The following is a 19,186-nucleotide window of genomic DNA, read 5'->3' as shown; positions in this document are numbered from 1 at the left end:
TTTTAAAATTACATTGTTGTGATACTTTGATTTTAACTTGATTATTAAACAGTTGACCAGCTTTTGCCAGAATTATTATTGTTGTATTATGTATGTTTATAAATAAATTAAAAATTTTTATTATTAATCCATTTTTTTTTTTTTGAAGTTCATTGTGGTGATTGTTTGTTTGATTGATTGATTCTTTGAATATCAAGAATTAATTGTTATAACAAAATTAAATTAAATTTTTAATTTTTGATATAAACATGTAGAACAATGTGATCAGTTTGGTTTGTGTTTAAAAAAAAAAATAAGAATTTTCTTTTTACTTATTCGTAGGTCGTTTTAAATTCAAAAAAAAAGGAAACTTTGTTGAAAAACAAGGTGCAAGGCCACCAATCTTTTGCAGAATTTGGCAATAAAATTGCAATTTTATTTTTGGTATGAAAGCCCATTATTTTGATGAAACTAATTTACTTTGAATGGTTTTTTTGAGCAGTGTTTCGCAGCTTTATTTTTTTCTCAAACATGTTAAATTTAGAAAGAGAAATGTTATCAACAAGTAATAAATAAGAGAATAACTACTAAAAAGAATAACCAAAATCACATTTCACCAGATCGATAGATTCAATCTTTTTATCATCTTTTTTTTTTACTTAGTTCGAATTAATGTAGAATCAGAATTTCAAATTCAATACTTATCACTCAATATCGTTGCCTTTCATCTAAAACAATAGAAATAAACACCTTTTTTTCAAAAAATATAACAAACTATCAAAAATGGATGATTCACTTATAGGTATAGGAAACTACAATAAAACTAGTTGATTATTATAACTTTAACTAACGAAATTTCGTAATAATGAAAACAATATTATAGCACCAACAATATTTTTATTACTATATATTTCAATTGAAATATCAGGCCTTATACTTTTGATATACGAATTCAAATATCATAAATCACTCTTTAATAATGTAAAAACTCTATTTTATTGTTTATTATTTTCAAATTGTACGACTAGAGCGATTTTCTTGCTGCTGGGTATCATTGGATCATTCCAGGCAGGTTCATTCGCAGCGAATTTTCCATCATATCTATTTATTACATTGACAGCGTTTCTTGGTATTCAAATGTTTGTATAGAATCTTTAAAGATCTGTTTTTTATTATTATTATTATTATCAAACCATTATTAACATTTAAAGTATGATTTTTTTTTTCAGTTTACAATTTATTCCAAAAGATTCTAATTTTGTTGAGATGAACAGTAGAGAAGATGAGGAAATACCTTTGATCATGGTGGACAAGGCATATGACAACGGTGTAAAGAAATATACAATGTTTGTCATCCTCTCCAATATCATCATGTATGTTTCTTCTTTCATGGTTTATTCAATTTCTTCATTCAAGAAGGAAGATAAACGTAAAACCAACTCTGAGAGCTCCGATGTAGACGATGGCTTCGATCAGGCACTGGAATATTATTTCATTGCATATCTTGTTCTATTGATTCTATCACATGGTTATATAGCATACAAACGTAAAACAATTCAAAAACTATTACGTGGAAAAGGACATAGTGTAAGTGCAATAAGTAGATCCGAAAAAAAAAAGAAACAAATCAATTAATTAACAAACATTTATTGATTGATCAATCAGATCGAGAAATTACAAATACTTTTAATTATTTGTATTTTAAGTAGAGTTATTATTTTGGCAACGAATCCATCTTATTCCAATAGTGATATTGACTTTTGGTCGGGTGGAACAAAGACTGTGGCCACTACCATTATCTATTTCCTCTTGGGTGAGATCGTTCCTTGTTTACTGATGATCTCCATTCAATTCTTGCTTCCCTATCATGATTCTTCGTACAACCAAGAATCGATTACCAGTCCCACCAGTATTGGAATGGGTCATTCCTTCCAGGTGCTCAGTCCAATCGATGGAATCTTCAGTGCAAGTGGCGCAACCATTCACGACTGCAACTCTATCGACTATGGTGTCACAAAGATCTGCGTTGTCAAGGTAATCAGTAAAAACGATCCAAATTTCAAAAACATTCGCAACGAAGCCAAGATCTACAAGCGAATTCGTAAGAACAAACCGAGCGAAATCATCGAGTTTGACAAAGTGTCAGAGTCGGCCGGCAAGCTTTATCTCTTCCTGGAGAAGATGCACACCAACCTCTTCTCCTATATCAACATTCGTAAGATCGTCGGAGAGAAACGATTCCTCGCGAAATTCAATCAAAACTCACTGCTATTATTGAAATCATGTGACACTGGACAAAACTCACAGATTCTTCCGAACCTACCATTGAAATTCGAGCATTCAGAGTTAAAGAATTGTCTCTTACACATTGCAAAAGGAATAGAATTTTTACATAATCTAAAGATTGCTCATAGAGATTTAAGAGTATGTATAATAAGTATTCATTAACAATTCATATTATTTTTATAATATTTCTAGAACCTAACAATATTTTTGGTTTATTTAAATATTATTATAGCCACATAATATATTTTTAACATTGGATGGTAGTAATTTAATAAGCTACAGTAAGATTGGTGATTTCGATAATAGTATTATGCAGCGAACAAAGAAACCATCGATCGTTCCCAATACATATGCCAATCCTTCACATATCGATTACACTCTGCAATATGCCAATGATGTTTTGCAATTCGGTTATTTAATTCACTTTTTGATTACATTTGAATACGACGAGAAACGATTTGCAGTGGATCAATACAATCCTCCCAGCTGGAGTGAAATACAATGTCCACCAAACTTACAGGGTTTCTACAAGTTGTACACCCAGTGTATACACATAGAATACCAACAGAGACTAAAAGCAAGTCAAATAGTTCAAGAATTACAACATCTCTAATTTTTGTAATACTATTTACAAACTTTAAGCTATTTTATTTATTTAAATTTGTATACAAACAATAAACTCCATTCCAAAAACAATAATAATAAACTACAGTTTTTTTTATTATTCCATTTGTTTATAGGTTCATTTAGGTTTTTTTTTTTTTAATAAATGTTTGTTTGTTTGTTTGCGTTTGTTTTATTTCAAGTAATGTACATATGTATGACCTGATTTGATGATACCTTGTGCTGGCCAACGACGAATATTCTCTGGTGCAGCCAACATTTCATCCCAGACAACCTTCTTACTCTCACCCTTCATAAAGAAGAGTTTGGCTCTTGACTTTTCGAGGAATCTCAAGTTGGTGGTGATTCTGTCGAATACGACGAATCTGGTTGTGGTTGTGTGGTAGACAAGACTGATTGGTGCGGGTGGTTCATTCTCGTCGGTGACTGGGAAGATCGATGCGATATGACCGTCTTCACCCATTCCAAGAGTTACGAGATCGGCAGCACCACCAGACTTTTTTAGCAAATGCTCCAAGTCAGCATGGTACTTGGCAATACACAGGTCGAGTGGTAGCGATGTGTTTGGACAAGTAAAGTGAATACCGTCGTTCAATAGCTTGTGAGTTGGCAAACCCTCACGGAAAATAGAGTTGGCAACCAAGTGGTTCAAAGAGTCTGCCGATGTCTTTGTAATGTATCGCTCGTCGACACAGAAGAAGTAGACTTTGTTCCAATCGATGTCGTTGGATGCGACCAATGCATTGTAGATTGGCTTTGGTGAAGTACCACCACTCAAACCAATGACGGCAGCGCCTCTCGACTTGATAGCATCGTTGATAATGGAGTGAATGAACGATACCGAATCATTAACAAACGAATCTTCACTGTTGAATTCTACCAATTTTACTCCACTCATCTCTTTTTCTAAAATAGTTATTCTATCTATTATAATAATAATAATAAAAATATGTATATCAATGATAATAATGATTAAATATAAATGTGTTTCATTTCTATTCGGAACATAGGAATGGGTGGTGTGTGAAGTTCAAGAATAAAATCCCACACAAAACAAATGTTTTTTTTTATTTTATTTTATTTTTTAACGATCATCACTTTTCATGATCACAAAAAATGTTTCTTTTAAAGATATAGATCTAAATCAAACTTGAAAACAATGAAAAGACACGATGAGGAAGGGCAGTGTCAACGGCCAATACTTAGAAAGATGGAATATTCGTATGTTCTAAATAACCTATAAAATGAAATAACACTTATAGAGTTAAAATCTATAGCTGCTAAAGAAATTTCAAACTATACAACTTTTTGAACCAGAATAAACCGTTACAGCTAAATAGCATGTATGTAAATATAATATTATTAACTAACTAAATGTTCTATTTTTTAAAACACACATATTTAAATTTGCTTTGTATGAAAAAAAAAAAAAAGCAATTTTAAAAAAATATTTAGGTGTTTTACACCTAATCCTACATTTTTTCACGGTCTCTATTGTGTACTATTGCTTCACTTTTATACTCATATTTGGTTATTTCCTATGAGATTAACTATTAAAAATCTAAAAAGGTAAATGAGTAATGAATATAACAAGTGAGTAAATTTTTTACATTTTAGATAACCAGAGAAATGTTATCCTCTTTATCAAGGGAAATGTCTGCAACTGGATGGCTAGACCAAAAAAAAAATGATTTAGAAAGGATTAAAAGATAGGAAACAATGAGAACATCTTTTAAAGTTATATGTTATAAAATAAGTGTCTATTCTTAAAATAATTTTAAAATAAAAATCAAGATTTGATAATTTTTGGTTATTATTTTATGTCAATAGGACAATCGACAAGTGGATATGTTTTTACAATCACTACCTCATATCAATAGAATTTTTTCTAATTGTGTTACCCCTCAGCACAGTGTTTAAAATTTAAACACAACACAAATTAGTAATATTACTTAATTATTTGTATTGTTTATTTTATCAATCATTATTAATAAAAATCAAATTGAATTTTGTTTGATTTTAAAGCTTCTATACCTTTGTTTTCGAGGAAGGTTTTAAATAAATGAACGATATATTTATATTTCTATTTTGGAAATTGTTTGGTTTTGTTTCATGTTTATTTGTTTGTTCAAAAAAAATCAACATGTCCCAAATATATTTAAAATTTTAAAACAATGTTTAGTTGCAAGGATATTGGGTGTGATGAATGAAACAATCCAACTGGTCTGTTTGTTAAAAATTAATCCAGAGTTTAAATTTAAGTTATTTCAATGATTATTTTTGCCTACCACACATAACAGTTGTATATTTGATTTTTTTAAAATATATTATTTTTAATAATTTACTCCCTTTCTCCCTATATATGAATAAAACAAATTGAAAATTGAGAGGGGAAATAGAAATAGTAATTCCGAAATAATAAAAATAATAGTAGTAATGACAGCAACACAAACTATCATAATAATAACAAAAATGAATCTATTGGTATCATCATAAATATTTACATTCAACACCAAAAGAGAAATTATTAAAATTAATTTTTATTGAAAAACAAAGTCAAATCTCTATTAATGTCTGGGCACCTTATGTTGTTTGAAAATACTATAGAATTCCAATGCCAACATCACACCATATAGCACAACAACACATGATGTGTTCAACACCCCCGATAAAATACAACTTTAACACTCTCCAACTAAAGTCCAAACATTAAATATATCATCCTCTTTTTTATTTAAAACAAAATATATTTAAAATTATAATTTTTTTGAAAAAATGATAACTTACTGTTCTTCTTCTACTTCTTCTCTCTTATCAACACTATTTTGAATTAAATTTGCAATTCCCACTCTTAAAATGGAGCATCGATTTTTGCATCCATCCACAAAAATATCTATCTGTTGACAATCTCTAGATATTAGACAACACTCTCAATTTCTAAAATGTAATTAAAGGGTAGTGGATGACAGAATGGGGATTCTTGAAAGAGGTGTCCAATAACTCCATTTAAAATAGACATATAATTTTAGTTGTATACCCAACCAAAACTAACACAAAATAAATTTTATTTTAATTTTAGAGCTAAAATATAAATAGCTCTTTAGGATTTATAAAAACCATTCACTTTCCAAAAGACAAAATAAGCTTTATAAAAGATTACTTTCTCATTTCCTTTTTGTATAAATTTGTTAGTTCTTTGGTTACAACTCTTAAATATTAAAGTTCAATAAAAAAATCTTAAAACTTCAAACAAAATATTTTATTTATAAATAATATTAAAAAATCCTAGTTTTGTATAATACACTTATATTACATCCAAAAAAAAAACAAAAACAAATGATAGTACCAATATTAGTATTAATAATAGGAATATTTATGATCTTAAAAGTAGAGTATAGTTTTTGTAAATTAACAACGGATTATCAATCTTTAGAAAACAATTGGAATATCACTCTAACAACTAAATCTTTTAATATATTAATAGTATAAAAGAAGATCAGATATGCCACCTGGACCTATACCTTTACCCGTAGTTGGTAATCTTTTTCAAGTTGGAACAAAACCACATATTTCTCTATTGAATTTAAGTCATATATACGGAGGTGCAATGACACTATTCCTTGGAAAAGTACAAAGTGTAGTAATTACGGATCCAGAATATATTAAAGAAGTATTTGTAAATCAATCCGATTACACTACTGATAGATTCTTGAGCAATACAACTCAAATTATTGGAAGTAAGTTTAAATTAAAAAATTTAAATATAAAAATTACTCTATTAACATTTTTTTAATCAATTTAGATAATATTGACTTATTATTTTCAAATGGAGATTATTGGAAGAGATTAAGATTTATATTAGCAAGCTGTTTCATTAAAATGAAATCTCACCTTTCAATTATAGAAAAAATTCAAACAGAAACCTTTAGATTGACAGATGCATTCCAACCATTTGTAGAAACAGGTGAACCGGTAAGTTAAAAAAACTTAAGAATTAGAATATAGGTAAAAGACATTTACTAATACTTGCTCTAAATATAATTAAAGGTATCACCTAGAAAGTTTTTTAAAATTTTCACTTTAAATATTATTATGAAACTATTGTTTGATGAAATCGTTGGATACAATGAGAAAGAGGAGAACGATGTAATTGAGGCAGTCACTTGGGTCGAACATGAATTGGCTGTTGGAAATATTCCAGATTTGTTGCCGTTCCTCTCGGTATTTTTCAATTCGTCACGTGAAAAGTTGAAGAAATCGCTGGAAAAAGTATGGGTCTACAGTAAAGCTGCGATCACTAGACATCGTCAAGCACTCGCAAAGAATCCTAATCGTTGTGATGATCTAATGGATATGATATTGATTGAGATTGCAAAGAGTGAAGACCCAGACTTCTTTACGGATGAGGGTATCTCACGTATCTCCACTGACCTCTTACTCTCGGGAACAGAGACATCGTCGTCCACTCTCGAATGGCTGTTCCTTTTCCTAATGAACTATCCACACTATATGCTAAAGATCAAGGAAGAACTATCAAAGGTTTGTGCGCCATCCGAGAGAATTAAATTGACACACAGACAATCGACTCCATTCCTGGTGGCTTGCATCAAAGAAGTACTGAGAATTCGTCCGGTTGGTGCGTTGTCACTGCCAAGATATGCTAGCCGTGACTTGACTGTCGGTCCTTACACAATTCCCAAGGGAACACAACTGCTTATGAATGTCTACGGATTGGCGATGAGCCCAAAGTTCTGGGAGGATCCAGAGGAGTTCCGCCCTGAGCGTTGGATGAACGAGAATAATGTAAGCACCGGTAACGACTACAAGAACCTGGCATTCGGTATTGGATCACGTTCTTGCATTGGCTCCAACTTGGCCAAAGATGAAATGTACTTGGCCGCTGCCAATTTGTTGCACCAATACAATTTCAAACCGGCCAACGTCGATCCAAAAACAGACAGACTTCCAGAGGATGGTCATTTCGGTATAGCTCTCAGTTGTACAGAATACAAATTCTATGTCTCAAACGCCGACTCTCCAAATTCAACAATTACACAACATGCATAAATATGATACCATACCAACTAACAATTAACAACTTTTTAGAAAAGTTATATATAAAAAAAAACAAAAACAATAACAATAACAATTAAGGCAATAGGCCATCCCAATCAACTTGCTTCAATAATAACATCTAATATCTAACATCTTACCCTCGCAAACTAACATACTTGTATATAATCTAATAATAATAATAACCTATTTATTTATATAAACGAATAACTCTTGTATACTTATTATTTAAAGACACATTTATATTTGAATTATAAAACATTCTTGATGTTAAATGATAAAGATCTTTTAAGATTTTAAAATGATATTATATAAAATTTTACACATTTGATTATAAAAAAAGTTGGTAGACCAACAGATGATGTATATCAAGTGTTATGATAAGTTTTTGTAAAACATAAGGTTTGATAATTACAAACAAAACAGTGATCCAAAACCAAAATCACCTGCGATATTTAATGAAATCTTTAAATCGAAAGAAAATGCACAAACTGATCAGGTCAAATGAAAAAATTAATTTTTTAACTTTAGTGGAAATATTTTTCAAGTATTCAAGTTTTTTTTGAGGTCCATCATGAGAAACAAGAAAAAAATTTGAATTAATAAAAAAAATCAAAAAAAAAAAATCTGTGTTGGTGAGCTGTTGAAGAAAAAAATTAAAAAACTTTTTTATTTTGTTTTTCCACCCAAATAAATTAATTTTATTTTTATACAGATAAATTTATATATCTTGTTCTATCTATTTCACTTTATTTCTACTACATATACATAAACATATATATATATAACAAAATGTCAAAGGTTAAATTTGAATCATCAGATGCTCAAGCTTTCGAAGTCGACAGAGAAGTTGCCAACATGTTTGTTGCCATCAAGAATTTGATGGAGGACATCGGTGACGACACCAATGCCATTCCATTGCCAAATGTCACCGGTGAGATCTTGAAGCGTGTCATCGAGTGGTGCGAGTACCACATTGCCCACCCAAAGCCAGACGAGAAGCGTGACTCTAAGGAGATCTACGAATATCAATGGGACAAGACTTTCTGCAACACCATCGATCACACCACACTTTTTGAATTGGTTCTCGCTGCCAACTATTTGGACATCAAGGGTCTCTTGGACGTCACCTGTAAGACTGTCGCCAACATGATCCGTGCCAAGACCCCAGACGAAATTAAAGCCTACTTCAAATTGACTCAAGATTTTACCCCAGAAGAAGAAGAGATGATTCGTAACAACAATGAATGGTGTGAAATTAGGTAAGTCTTTTAGTTGTTGTTTTTACACAAAACAAAGTCAAATAACTAATTAACTTTTTTCTTTTAAATTTCTATTTTTTTATTTTCATTTCAATCTTTAATCTAAAACAGAGAAAACTAAATTCATTAAAAATATAATATAAATTTGTATCTAATATTAAACAATATTTTTTGTTAAACTTAAACTAAAGACTTTTAGTTTAATATATTTAAATATCTCATTTTTTTTTCACGTACTTTTTTTTTTTTTTAATCTTATCTATCTTTACAAAACAAAAACAAATAAAATTCAATCAAGCTTTGAACTATAGTATAGATTCAAGATAATATAACACAAATAAATTATTCTGTTTATCATTATATATTAGTTTATTTATGTTAAAGATTGATTGATTTAATAAATGTGTATTATATTATAAAAGAATCTGTTAAATGAAGAACGAGAAAAAAAAATGATAATTAATTTTATATTATTTCAATGTATAATTGAAAGTATTACATTGTTTCATTGATTACTTACGTCCAAAATAATACAAAAGACTATATAAGTGAATGAATAGTTGGTTGGTCGGTCGGTCGGTTGATTGGCAGATAGATAGAAAGTTTATTAGTTTTTGTTTTAGAATCGATTTAAAATGAAATGACTTACCATCAGACCAGAACTTATACTATCGTACCACATTGTCTTTGGTGAAATAAAGTATTGTTGTAGATTTTTGTCTTTCAAATTATATAAACTACAGAAAACTAGATGTACAAAGATATAAAATATGAAACCTGGGATACCTGAAAAACCTAAAATACCTGCTACACTTCCACCGACTGTCGCTATAAGAATTTGACTATCAAGGATGTGTAATTTGCAAATTAGTATTAAAGATCTTTGTTAATCACTATCCTATAGAGTAGATAAATATCACAATCTCTATGATGTTTAACAGCTTGAGTTAGGTTTACAAAACCTTAACTCTAACAACAATAACACAACAGTAACAACTAAACATACCAAAAATACATTGATTTTTGATTCATAGCTAGAAATTCAGCGTCTATATGCTCAGGAATAGTGGCAGTTGGTGCCTGTGGTTGTGTTTGCTCTGGATTGATCATTTCTATTAACCAATTATCTCTATATATTATTTACAAAATTGTTTTATTTTAAAAAATGCTTAAAAAATTTATTGGTGTCAAAAATGATGATCACAAAATTTTTTTTAAAAAAAACATATATATGGGAAAGAACAAAAAAAGATCATATATATTAATATGGACTTTTATTGATTCAAAAAGGTTAATGATTAAAATTTATAAACTTTGTTTTATCAAAAGTTATAACTTTTAAGTTTTTTTTTATTTTTATTTTTGAAAATAAACTTCAATGAATGAATGAATGGACTTCTCAAATAGTAACATGTGGACTTATATATATGTATGTGGACAAAGAATATTATATATTGTTGAATATAGATTAATCAACAAAATATTGTTATGTCCGTTAAAAAAATTATATGTTTGAAGCAATTTTTTTTTGTTATTTTTTTTTGAACTTTGAAAAAAAAATTTCAAATTTTTTTAAAAATTTTAGTTTAACAAAGCATAGTAAGTTCTATAAAGCTGAACATCGAATCAAACATAGCTTATAAAGAGCATAGATAGTTATTATTATATCATTTGTAACAATAATACTATTCTATTGGTTTATATTTATAATATAAAATATTATCTTTTTCTTTTCTTTTTTTTTTTTCAATAAAAACTTAAAATCAATTGAAAATACATGTAAGTTTAACAAACAAAACGATTCTTTAACTTTTTTTTTAAATAAAACTAACTTTTTTTTATAACTTTTAAAGATAAAAGCATATATATATATATTCAATACATAATGACTTTGGTATTATTGATATAACAAATCAATATCCAATTTCACTTTATTACTATATACTACATACACTATCACACTATCATTCATATATTCATATTCAAATTCAAAAGAAATCAAACAGAAAGAAAACAAAGCTTAATTCTTTAATATATAATATAAACTTTGATCTGCACACTCCTTCAAATACCGAATTGTACAAGTGCCCAGTTTGCTTGTGTATACAACTATAGATAGACAATCAATGGTATCAACTAAAAAGTCAACAACAAAGAAGGAGCAGCAGCAACAACAGCAGCAGCAGGATTCGTCCAGCGATTCTGCAAATACACCGGTTGTGGTGGAGACGACTGCCGTGTTGCCACCGATCTCACCTTCACTCACCTCACCACTCTCTGCCCTGAAGAAACAAACCACCAGTCTTTCAACAAAGAAGAGGAAGTTCAGTTCAAAGACATCACCATCGATCAATAGCAATAATAACAATAGCAACAATGGTAGTTCTGTTGTGGCATCTCCTTCACCAACACCATCTCCAGCCTTCACCACCACCAACAACAACAACACATCATCATCATCATCGTTGTCCACCCACCACAATAACAATAAAACATCACCGGTCAGATTAACAGAGTTACTAAAGATTGGAGAGGATCTAGATTCACTGATAACCAATCGACAGGCATTACTCTATCAACTGATGTATCTAGAGCGTGAGCAACACTCGAATTTGATGGATCTCGACAACTTTGATATCGATAGCATTGAACTCCAGACATTTTGTAGCGATAACCAACTTCCTATCTATCTAACATCAAAACAAACGAAAACCAATCTTAATCCAACCATTCCACTACCACCAACAACGACGACAACTCCTAAAAAGTCAGTAGCGACAACAACAACAACAAAAGAAGAAGAAACAACAGATGAAACAATAACAACAGATATTTCAAAAGAAATGGAAAATGAAAATGAAAATGATAATAGTGATACAATGGATACAACTTCTAATACAACGGAAACAACGACGACGACGACAACTACAACTACAAATCAATCTTTATTACCATCATTACCATTATCACCTATTACAGCTGAATCGACACCGCTTTCTAGTTCAGACGCCGATTTGATGGAGTCGTCTGGTGGTACACCTGTGTCGACAACATCAATCTCTGAGACAAGTTCAACTCCACAACCACCCAACAAGAAAATAAAGCGAATTTCAACAACAACTACTCCTGTATCAACAACATCTTCAAGTAATAATCAAGCTGTTGTTTCAACATCGAACGAATCAAATAATCAATCGACTGCCATCACCGCCACAACAGCATCAGATTCAACAAACACCAATCTACCGACAACCACCACCACACCCAACAACAGTGGAACAACAACAGATACATCGATGCCAGTGACCGAACAACAACAACAACAACAATCACAACAGAATATACAACAACAAGATAATAACAAGAGAAATATAGGTCAAGCACCACCATCTGTTTATGCAAATATACCGGCAATGTCACAAGATGTATTGGCAAAGGCACAGGATGACGCCAGAATTCTTAGACGTATACACGAACTGCAGGCAAATGGAATTTGGAAAAATAAACAGTTGCACAAGTTGCCGGAACCACCTCGTCCCAAAGTCCACTGGGACTACCTGTTGGAGGAGATGGCTTTGGTTTCAGAGGATTTCGCACGAACCAGAAAGTTAAAAACGAGAATCACCAAACTCTTGGTGAAAGATGTCAATAGATATCATTTAGATGTTCAAACAGCAGAGGAACGTGCCACTCGTGAAGAAGAAGCCAGGAAGCGACGTGTGTCTGCTGCCATTGCGCGTGAAGTAAAGAGATTCTGGCAACAGATTGGCAAACTTATCACTTACAAAGATAAGATGGCACAGGAGTCAGCACTCAAAGTCGAACGTGAGAAACAACTCGATGAGATAGTCAACCGTACCGAACAGTTCTCCAATATGATGGCCGAAGGTCTGAGAGAGCGTGCCAAGACACAGGTGACAGAGGTCGATCGTACTCATTACTCGCTGAGAGATATCTTGGCGGATCCCGACAAGCTGAGCAAAGTTATCAACCAGAATAAAGATGACGATGACGATGATTCCGATGAGGAGTATCAAGAGGAAGACGATCTGGAGGAAGATGACGAGTTGGAAGAGGATGAAGAAGAAGAGGAAGAGGAGGAAGATCTTGCTTTGTTGGAAGCTGAAAGTTCAATGCCAATCGATGAGTTGATTGCTGGACATGTAAAGGAGATGGATACCGACATGATCGACGAAGAGGAAGAAGAGGAGGCTGCAGATGACGATGACAAGTTGGTGTCGCAACCAACTGGTTTCACTCTGAAAACAACCAAAGTGAAGACAAAAGTACCGTTCTTGATGAAGGGAACTCTTAGAGAGTACCAACATATCGGTTTGGATTGGCTGGTCAGTCTCTATGAGAAGAATCTCAATGGTGTTCTGGCCGATGAGATGGGTCTTGGAAAGACCATACAAACTATATCGCTACTTGCCTATCTGGCGGTTGAGAAGGGTATTTGGGGACCACATTTGGTGGTAGTTCCCTCGAGTGTTCTCTTCAATTGGGAGATGGAGTTCAAGCGTTGGTGTCCAGCTTTCAAAGTGCTGACATACCACGGTTCACAAAAGGAGAGAAAAGAGTTGCGTAAGGGTTGGTCCAAAGCAAACTCTTTCCATGTTTGCATTGCATCCTACTCGACGATCATCACCGATCAACTGATGTTCCGTCGTCGACGTTGGGAATACATGATCCTCGACGAAGCGCATTCCATCAAGAATTTCAAGTCCCAGCGTTGGCAGACAATGTTGCACTTTAACGCCGCTCGACGTCTGCTCCTCACCGGAACACCGCTCCAGAACAACCTGATGGAGTTGTGGTCACTCATGCATTTCCTGATGCCCGACATTTTTGCTTCGCATCGTGAATTCTCCGACTGGTTCGCCAATCCTATGACTGGCGCCATCGAAGGTGGCACCGGAATCAACGACGAACTCGTTGGTCGACTTCACTCTGTGCTCCGTCCATTCCTGCTGCGTCGTCTCAAGAAAGACGTCGAGAAACAGATGCCAGGCAAACACACACATATCGTGCCATGCCAGTTGTCGCGTCGCCAACGTTATCTCTACGAGGAGTTCATCAACGCGCAGTCCACCCAGACAACACTGGCCACCGGCAACTACTTCTCAATTGTAAATATCCTAATGCAACTCCGTAAGGTTTGTAATCATCCAGATTTGTATGAGCCACGTCCAATTATCAGTCCATTCGGCTGCGATCCTGTGTTCTATGAGACAAACGGTGTCTTTACTACGGTGCTCGACGACAGTCCAATCGGCTCGATCAACCTCGATCTGCTCAACCTACAGCTGACCGACTACGAGTCGCGACTCTGCTCGATGGACACCAACTCAATCATCGAGCTGACGCCCTCTGACAACAGAATACGTGAGCTGCCACATTCACTCTCGATTAAAGTTTCACTCCCAGGTCCACAGTCCTGTCTTGATAGTTTTATTGCCGCGCGCCAAGAGTATGCCGCTGCTCGCCAGCGCGAAACACTGGAGCGCGCCATCATTCTGCGTCGACGTTCCTTTAACAAACCGTTGTACGGTCGTGACTGTATTGCATCGGTAACCATCGCCAACATGGTTGCCGACATTCACAAACTCGCCAACGACCCTCGCGAGTATCTCAACTATCCCGATGCTCTACTCAACATGATTCTCACACCGACACAACGAGAGCTGGCTATGCGACCTATGATCGAGCAGTTTGTTTGTCTCATTCCAAAGACACGTGCTCCCCCAATCCGTCTGATAGCTTCACACCCCCGACCATCGAAATCCATGGAGGACGAGCGATTCCAAAGTGGAATTCTCTCGCTGCGTGACAGCGTCGATCCACTCCGCGAGTCATACAAGCGTCAGTCACTCTATTTCCCAGACAAAAAGCTGATTCAATACGACTGTGGAAAGCTCCAGGCATTGGCCAAGCTGCTGCGTAACTTGAAGACCAACGGACATCGTGCACTCATCTTTACACAATGGACAAGAATGCTCGATGTCTTTGAATCGTTCTTGAATCTCCATGGATACACCTATCTCAGACTGGACGGTTCCACCAAGGTAGATCGTCGTCAGTACTTGGCTGAGCGATTCAACCGTGACAACAAGATCTTTTTATTCATCCTGTCCACTCGTAGTGGTGGTCTCGGACTGAATTTGACTGGTGCCGACACCGTTATCTTTTACGACACCGACTGGAATCCATCGATGGATGCACAGGCACAGGATCGTTGTCATCGTATTGGACAGACAAGAGAGGTCAACATCTATCGTTTGATCACCCAACACACAATCGAAGAGAACATCCTTAGAAAGTCGAATCAGAAGCGTCAGCTCGACGATGTCGTCATCCAGGGTGGAGAGTTCACCACTGATTTCTTTAAGAATCTCGATTTCAGTGAGATCATATCGAACAAGAAGAGCAGTATCACCTCGGCACTCAAGATGACTCAACAAGAGTGGGAGAATGCAACAGAGAAAGTCGAAGACGAGTCGGATGTCGCAGCACTCCGTAGCGCTCAGAAAGAACAAGCCTCAGAGTTCCAAGAGTTTGACGAAGAGAGTGCCGGTGGAGGTAGCTCAGTAACTACACCACCCATCTCCAACAACAACAACAACAAAGAGGCATCGATTGAATCGATATTCGCAGAGGAACTTAAACAACAACAAGATTTAGTTGAAGATTATTTGAATCCAATACAAAAGTATGTATCTAACTAATTTAAAGAACTAATTAATTTAATACGAATTCAATTTTAATTATGTTTATTTTTTTTTTTTTGATTAGGTTTGCGTTGAGGTATTTGGAAAATATTACAACATATGTAAATGATCCAATTGAAAATCAAGAGGAACAAGAAGAAGAAGATGAAGAGATGAAAGATGAACAAGATGCTGAACCATCTGTACAGAAGACCAAAGATATCGTCTCTGATAATGATGATTCAGAGCCAGAGATGGAAGATAACGATGCCCTAGAAACCAATGGAGTCGCGCCCACCAACAAAGAAAGTTTTCGTCCATCAAAAAAAGGTAAACTAAGTCATATAGAGGTTATAAAACAACCTAAATCCACAACGATCGAAGAAGAAGCTGAAAAAGACATGCTTTTTTTTGAGGTAAGATTGATTGTGAAGTTTTAAAACAAACTGGTCAACATTAACTAACAATATACATATTATCGTTTTATTAACAATTAAAACCAACTAGTTGAGTGGAATAAATAGTGAAGAGTTTCAGTCCTCTCTGTTACTTTTTGGTGAGTTACTCGAAGCATTGCCCGAGCCAGATGAAGAACAATGGTATTTGGCACCAATGCAAGAACCCATTCCTGAGAATCTATTTGAACAGGTTCTCAAAGATCAAGACGAGTACTATCATCAGCACTACCATTATTTATATCCACCATCGCCACCAACCATTTCTTTTGAATCGTTCGCCAAGCCGAGTCGATCAAAACTCATGAGAGGAAAGATTATCAAGCAGACTGCCAATCAGTATGTCTATTCAAAACAATTTACCAAAGAGAAAGAGAAAGAGAAGAGAATGCTCATCAAGAAGAAGAAGGAGAAAGACAAGCGCGAGAAGATGCGTCTCGAGGAGGAGCGCAAAGCCAAGGAGAAGAAGGAACTCAAAAAGTCGAAGGAGAAGAGTTCACAACTCAACAAGGAGAACAAGAAGAAGAAGGGTGGACTCAACGGATCCACTGTTGGAACACCTACCAACGGTTCGAGTGGCGCTTCCGACAAGCGTTTACGTCCCGACGATATTATCATCACCAATTCTACAGCTGGCGTCAACACCGATGAATTCGAGGAGTTGGCAGAGAACGTAGAGATGATGATCAACAGCAACAAGACGTCATCCGCCGATTTGGATCCAATGGCTATTGGCGACGACAACAGCGTAGCCGACGGAAGTGGTTCCAATAAGAAACGTGGTTCCGCCAACAAACAAGGTGGACTATTCGGAACATCGAGACTGCTTCGTAAGAGTAAAACAAGTGAGCCATCTGGGGACGAAGGTACAGGTACACCACTTACACCTGGCGGATCGATCGCAGTCGCCGGACAATCAACTGGCGGCGTCTCCAACGTCCTGCTCACCCAGATGGAACTACTCCAAGGTCCGCCTTGGTATCCACAAGAGGACGCCATCATATTGGATGCTGTACGTACCTACGGACAGAATTGGGATCTCGTTGCCTACCTTTTGCAACAATCGTTGTTTGCGCAGGTTGTTCGATTCCACCGATCGAAGCTGCAGTGTGCCGAGCGTTACAAAGCGCTGTTCCCAAAGGAGGCCGGGCTCTCTGGCTCCGAGAAGAAAGTCTCTTCATCAGAGTCGACCACCCACGAAGGTCCATTCCCCTACACACTGCTCGATTGTGTACGCAAGTCGATAGCTTCCAACAAGTTGATCTGTCGTCAGGGCACCGTATCGTTGATCGAGAACAAAGGTATTCATATGTCACACAACACCAACGTCATTCAACCCACCTCCAAGACCCCATCGGAACTTGCACTTCTCTCCACCCAGAGATTCATCAAAGAGCGTGCACTCAAACAACAACAACAACAGCAACAAGCAGCTGCACAACGTATGGCATCACAAATACCATCTTCCATTGGTAATAACAATCCACAACAGCAGCAACAACAACAACAACAACTCGCCAACCAACAACAACAACAACAACTTCCCAATCAACAACAACTACCAAATCAGCAGCAACAGCAACAGATTCCTATGAATATGTCAACTGGCTCTGGAGCAGGAATAGGTGTGCCAATGGGTGGAATGCAACAGCCAATGATGATGCACGGCAATCAAATGAATATGTCACAGCAAATTCCAGGTGGAATGCAGATCCCCGTAAACCCACCACAAATGGCCATTCCCATTCCACTGCCGCAACAGCAGCAACAGAATCCAATGGGTCAGCGAAATATGGTAGGTGTCCCATTGAATATGATGGGTGCAAAAACAACCATCATACCAAACATTCCAATGCAGAATCAAGCTTATCCCAATCCAATGATGACCGCACAACAACAGCAACAACAACAGCAACAGCAGATGATGTATGGCAATCAGCCAATGCAACCACAACCACCACAACAAATGATTGGTAAGCCACCACCAAACATCAACATCAGTGTTACTACAGCACCACAACAACAACAACAACAATATGTACAGCAAACACAACAACTCCAACAACCCGAAACTGCTGCAATGACACAAGTTCCAATTCAGCAGCCGGTTGTGGCCGTACCAGCACAACCGGTAGTTGCACCTCCTTCAAAACCGACCTCCAAACGTGCCAAAAAAGATCCTGCTGCACCCAAGACCAAAAAAGCAAAAGCTGCTGCCGCTGCCGCCGCTGCCGCTGCAGCTGCACAAGCCACACCGATTGCCATCGCCACACCTCCAACGACCACATCAGTCTCAACTCCACCTCAAGTAAATCAACCATCGATACAAGCACAGATACAAAACTTCCAACAACAACAACAGCAACAACAACAACCTCCAATGTAATTACAACACAACCAATCAATCATCCTCATCATCTTGTCTATCTATTCGAATTGACAACACTTTATAAGTGATTAATAAAATTATAATAATAATAAAAAAACCAGTATACTTGTTTAAATTCATTGAACATATAATTGGATGTCGACATTCACTGCACACCCATTGATGATGATTTTGATTGAATTATGAATGGTTTTTTATTGTCATTTTTTTTTATATTGATTTTTTTGTTTGTTAACAAAAAAAAATTCCAATAAGCTTAAATCCGCACTGATCTGTCCAAAAACATCATAGAGGAGCGGATAGACGAATAACAAAAATCAAATATTTTTTATTAAAAAAAAAAAAAAAAACCTTTTCAAAAATTTTGTTTTCCCAATTTTTTTTATAGATAAATTTATTCATTAAAATAAT

General features: G+C 35.2%; 6 protein-coding genes across 6 annotated transcripts; 4 read left to right on the top strand and 2 right to left on the bottom strand.

The window, feature by feature from the left end:
• Positions 1–510: 510 nt before the first annotated feature.
• PPL_02206 (putative protein serine/threonine kinase) lies at positions 511–2,878 on the top strand (the record flags this gene model as incomplete). Its single annotated transcript, XM_020573198.1, has 5 exons — positions 511–544; positions 863–1,118; positions 1,209–1,566; positions 1,645–2,403; positions 2,498–2,878. The coding sequence occupies 5 exons, from the start codon at positions 511–513 to the stop codon at positions 2,876–2,878; spliced, it is 1,788 nt and encodes a 595-aa protein (XP_020437315.1).
• Positions 2,879–3,061: 183 nt separating this feature from the next.
• Positions 3,062–6,057, bottom strand: pgl (6-phosphogluconolactonase; the record flags this gene model as incomplete). The annotated part of the gene is made up of 5 exons (XM_020573197.1): positions 3,062–3,813; positions 4,040–4,090; positions 5,178–5,245; positions 5,677–5,709; positions 6,050–6,057. The coding sequence occupies 5 exons, from the start codon at positions 6,055–6,057 to the stop codon at positions 3,062–3,064; spliced, it is 912 nt and encodes a 303-aa protein (XP_020437314.1).
• A 168-nt stretch (positions 6,058–6,225) lies between these two features.
• Positions 6,226–7,956, top strand: CYP516A1 (cytochrome P450; the record flags this gene model as incomplete). Its single annotated transcript, XM_020573196.1, has 4 exons — positions 6,226–6,243; positions 6,374–6,626; positions 6,692–6,861; positions 6,937–7,956. The coding sequence occupies 4 exons, from the start codon at positions 6,226–6,228 to the stop codon at positions 7,954–7,956; spliced, it is 1,461 nt and encodes a 486-aa protein (XP_020437313.1).
• A 798-nt stretch (positions 7,957–8,754) lies between these two features.
• PPL_02203 (SKP1 family protein) lies at positions 8,755–9,345 on the top strand (the record flags this gene model as incomplete). Its single annotated transcript, XM_020573195.1, has 2 exons — positions 8,755–9,224; positions 9,336–9,345. The coding sequence occupies 2 exons, from the start codon at positions 8,755–8,757 to the stop codon at positions 9,343–9,345; spliced, it is 480 nt and encodes a 159-aa protein (XP_020437312.1).
• A 59-nt stretch (positions 9,346–9,404) lies between these two features.
• On the bottom strand, positions 9,405–10,334 carry tmem93 (EMC6 family protein; the record flags this gene model as incomplete). The annotated part of the gene is made up of 3 exons (XM_020573194.1): positions 9,405–9,416; positions 9,874–10,066; positions 10,231–10,334. 3 exons carry the CDS (start codon positions 10,332–10,334, stop codon positions 9,405–9,407), a joined length of 309 nt encoding a protein of 102 aa, XP_020437311.1.
• Positions 10,335–11,350: 1,016 nt separating this feature from the next.
• On the top strand, positions 11,351–19,167 carry PPL_02201 (myb domain-containing protein; the record flags this gene model as incomplete). The annotated part of the gene is made up of 4 exons (XM_020573193.1): positions 11,351–15,933; positions 16,017–16,347; positions 16,439–18,768; positions 19,164–19,167. 4 exons carry the CDS (start codon positions 11,351–11,353, stop codon positions 19,165–19,167), a joined length of 7,248 nt encoding a protein of 2,415 aa, XP_020437310.1.
• Between the last annotated feature and the right edge of the window lie 19 nt (positions 19,168–19,186).

Source organism: Heterostelium album, assembly GCF_000004825.1.
Source record: "Heterostelium album PN500 unplaced genomic scaffold PPL_scaffold2, whole genome shotgun sequence".
Taxonomy (NCBI): Eukaryota; Evosea; class Eumycetozoa; order Acytosteliales; family Acytosteliaceae; genus Heterostelium; species Heterostelium album.
The sequence above is the reverse complement of the archived record's forward strand: the minus strand, read 5'-3'. Positions and strand labels throughout refer to the sequence as shown.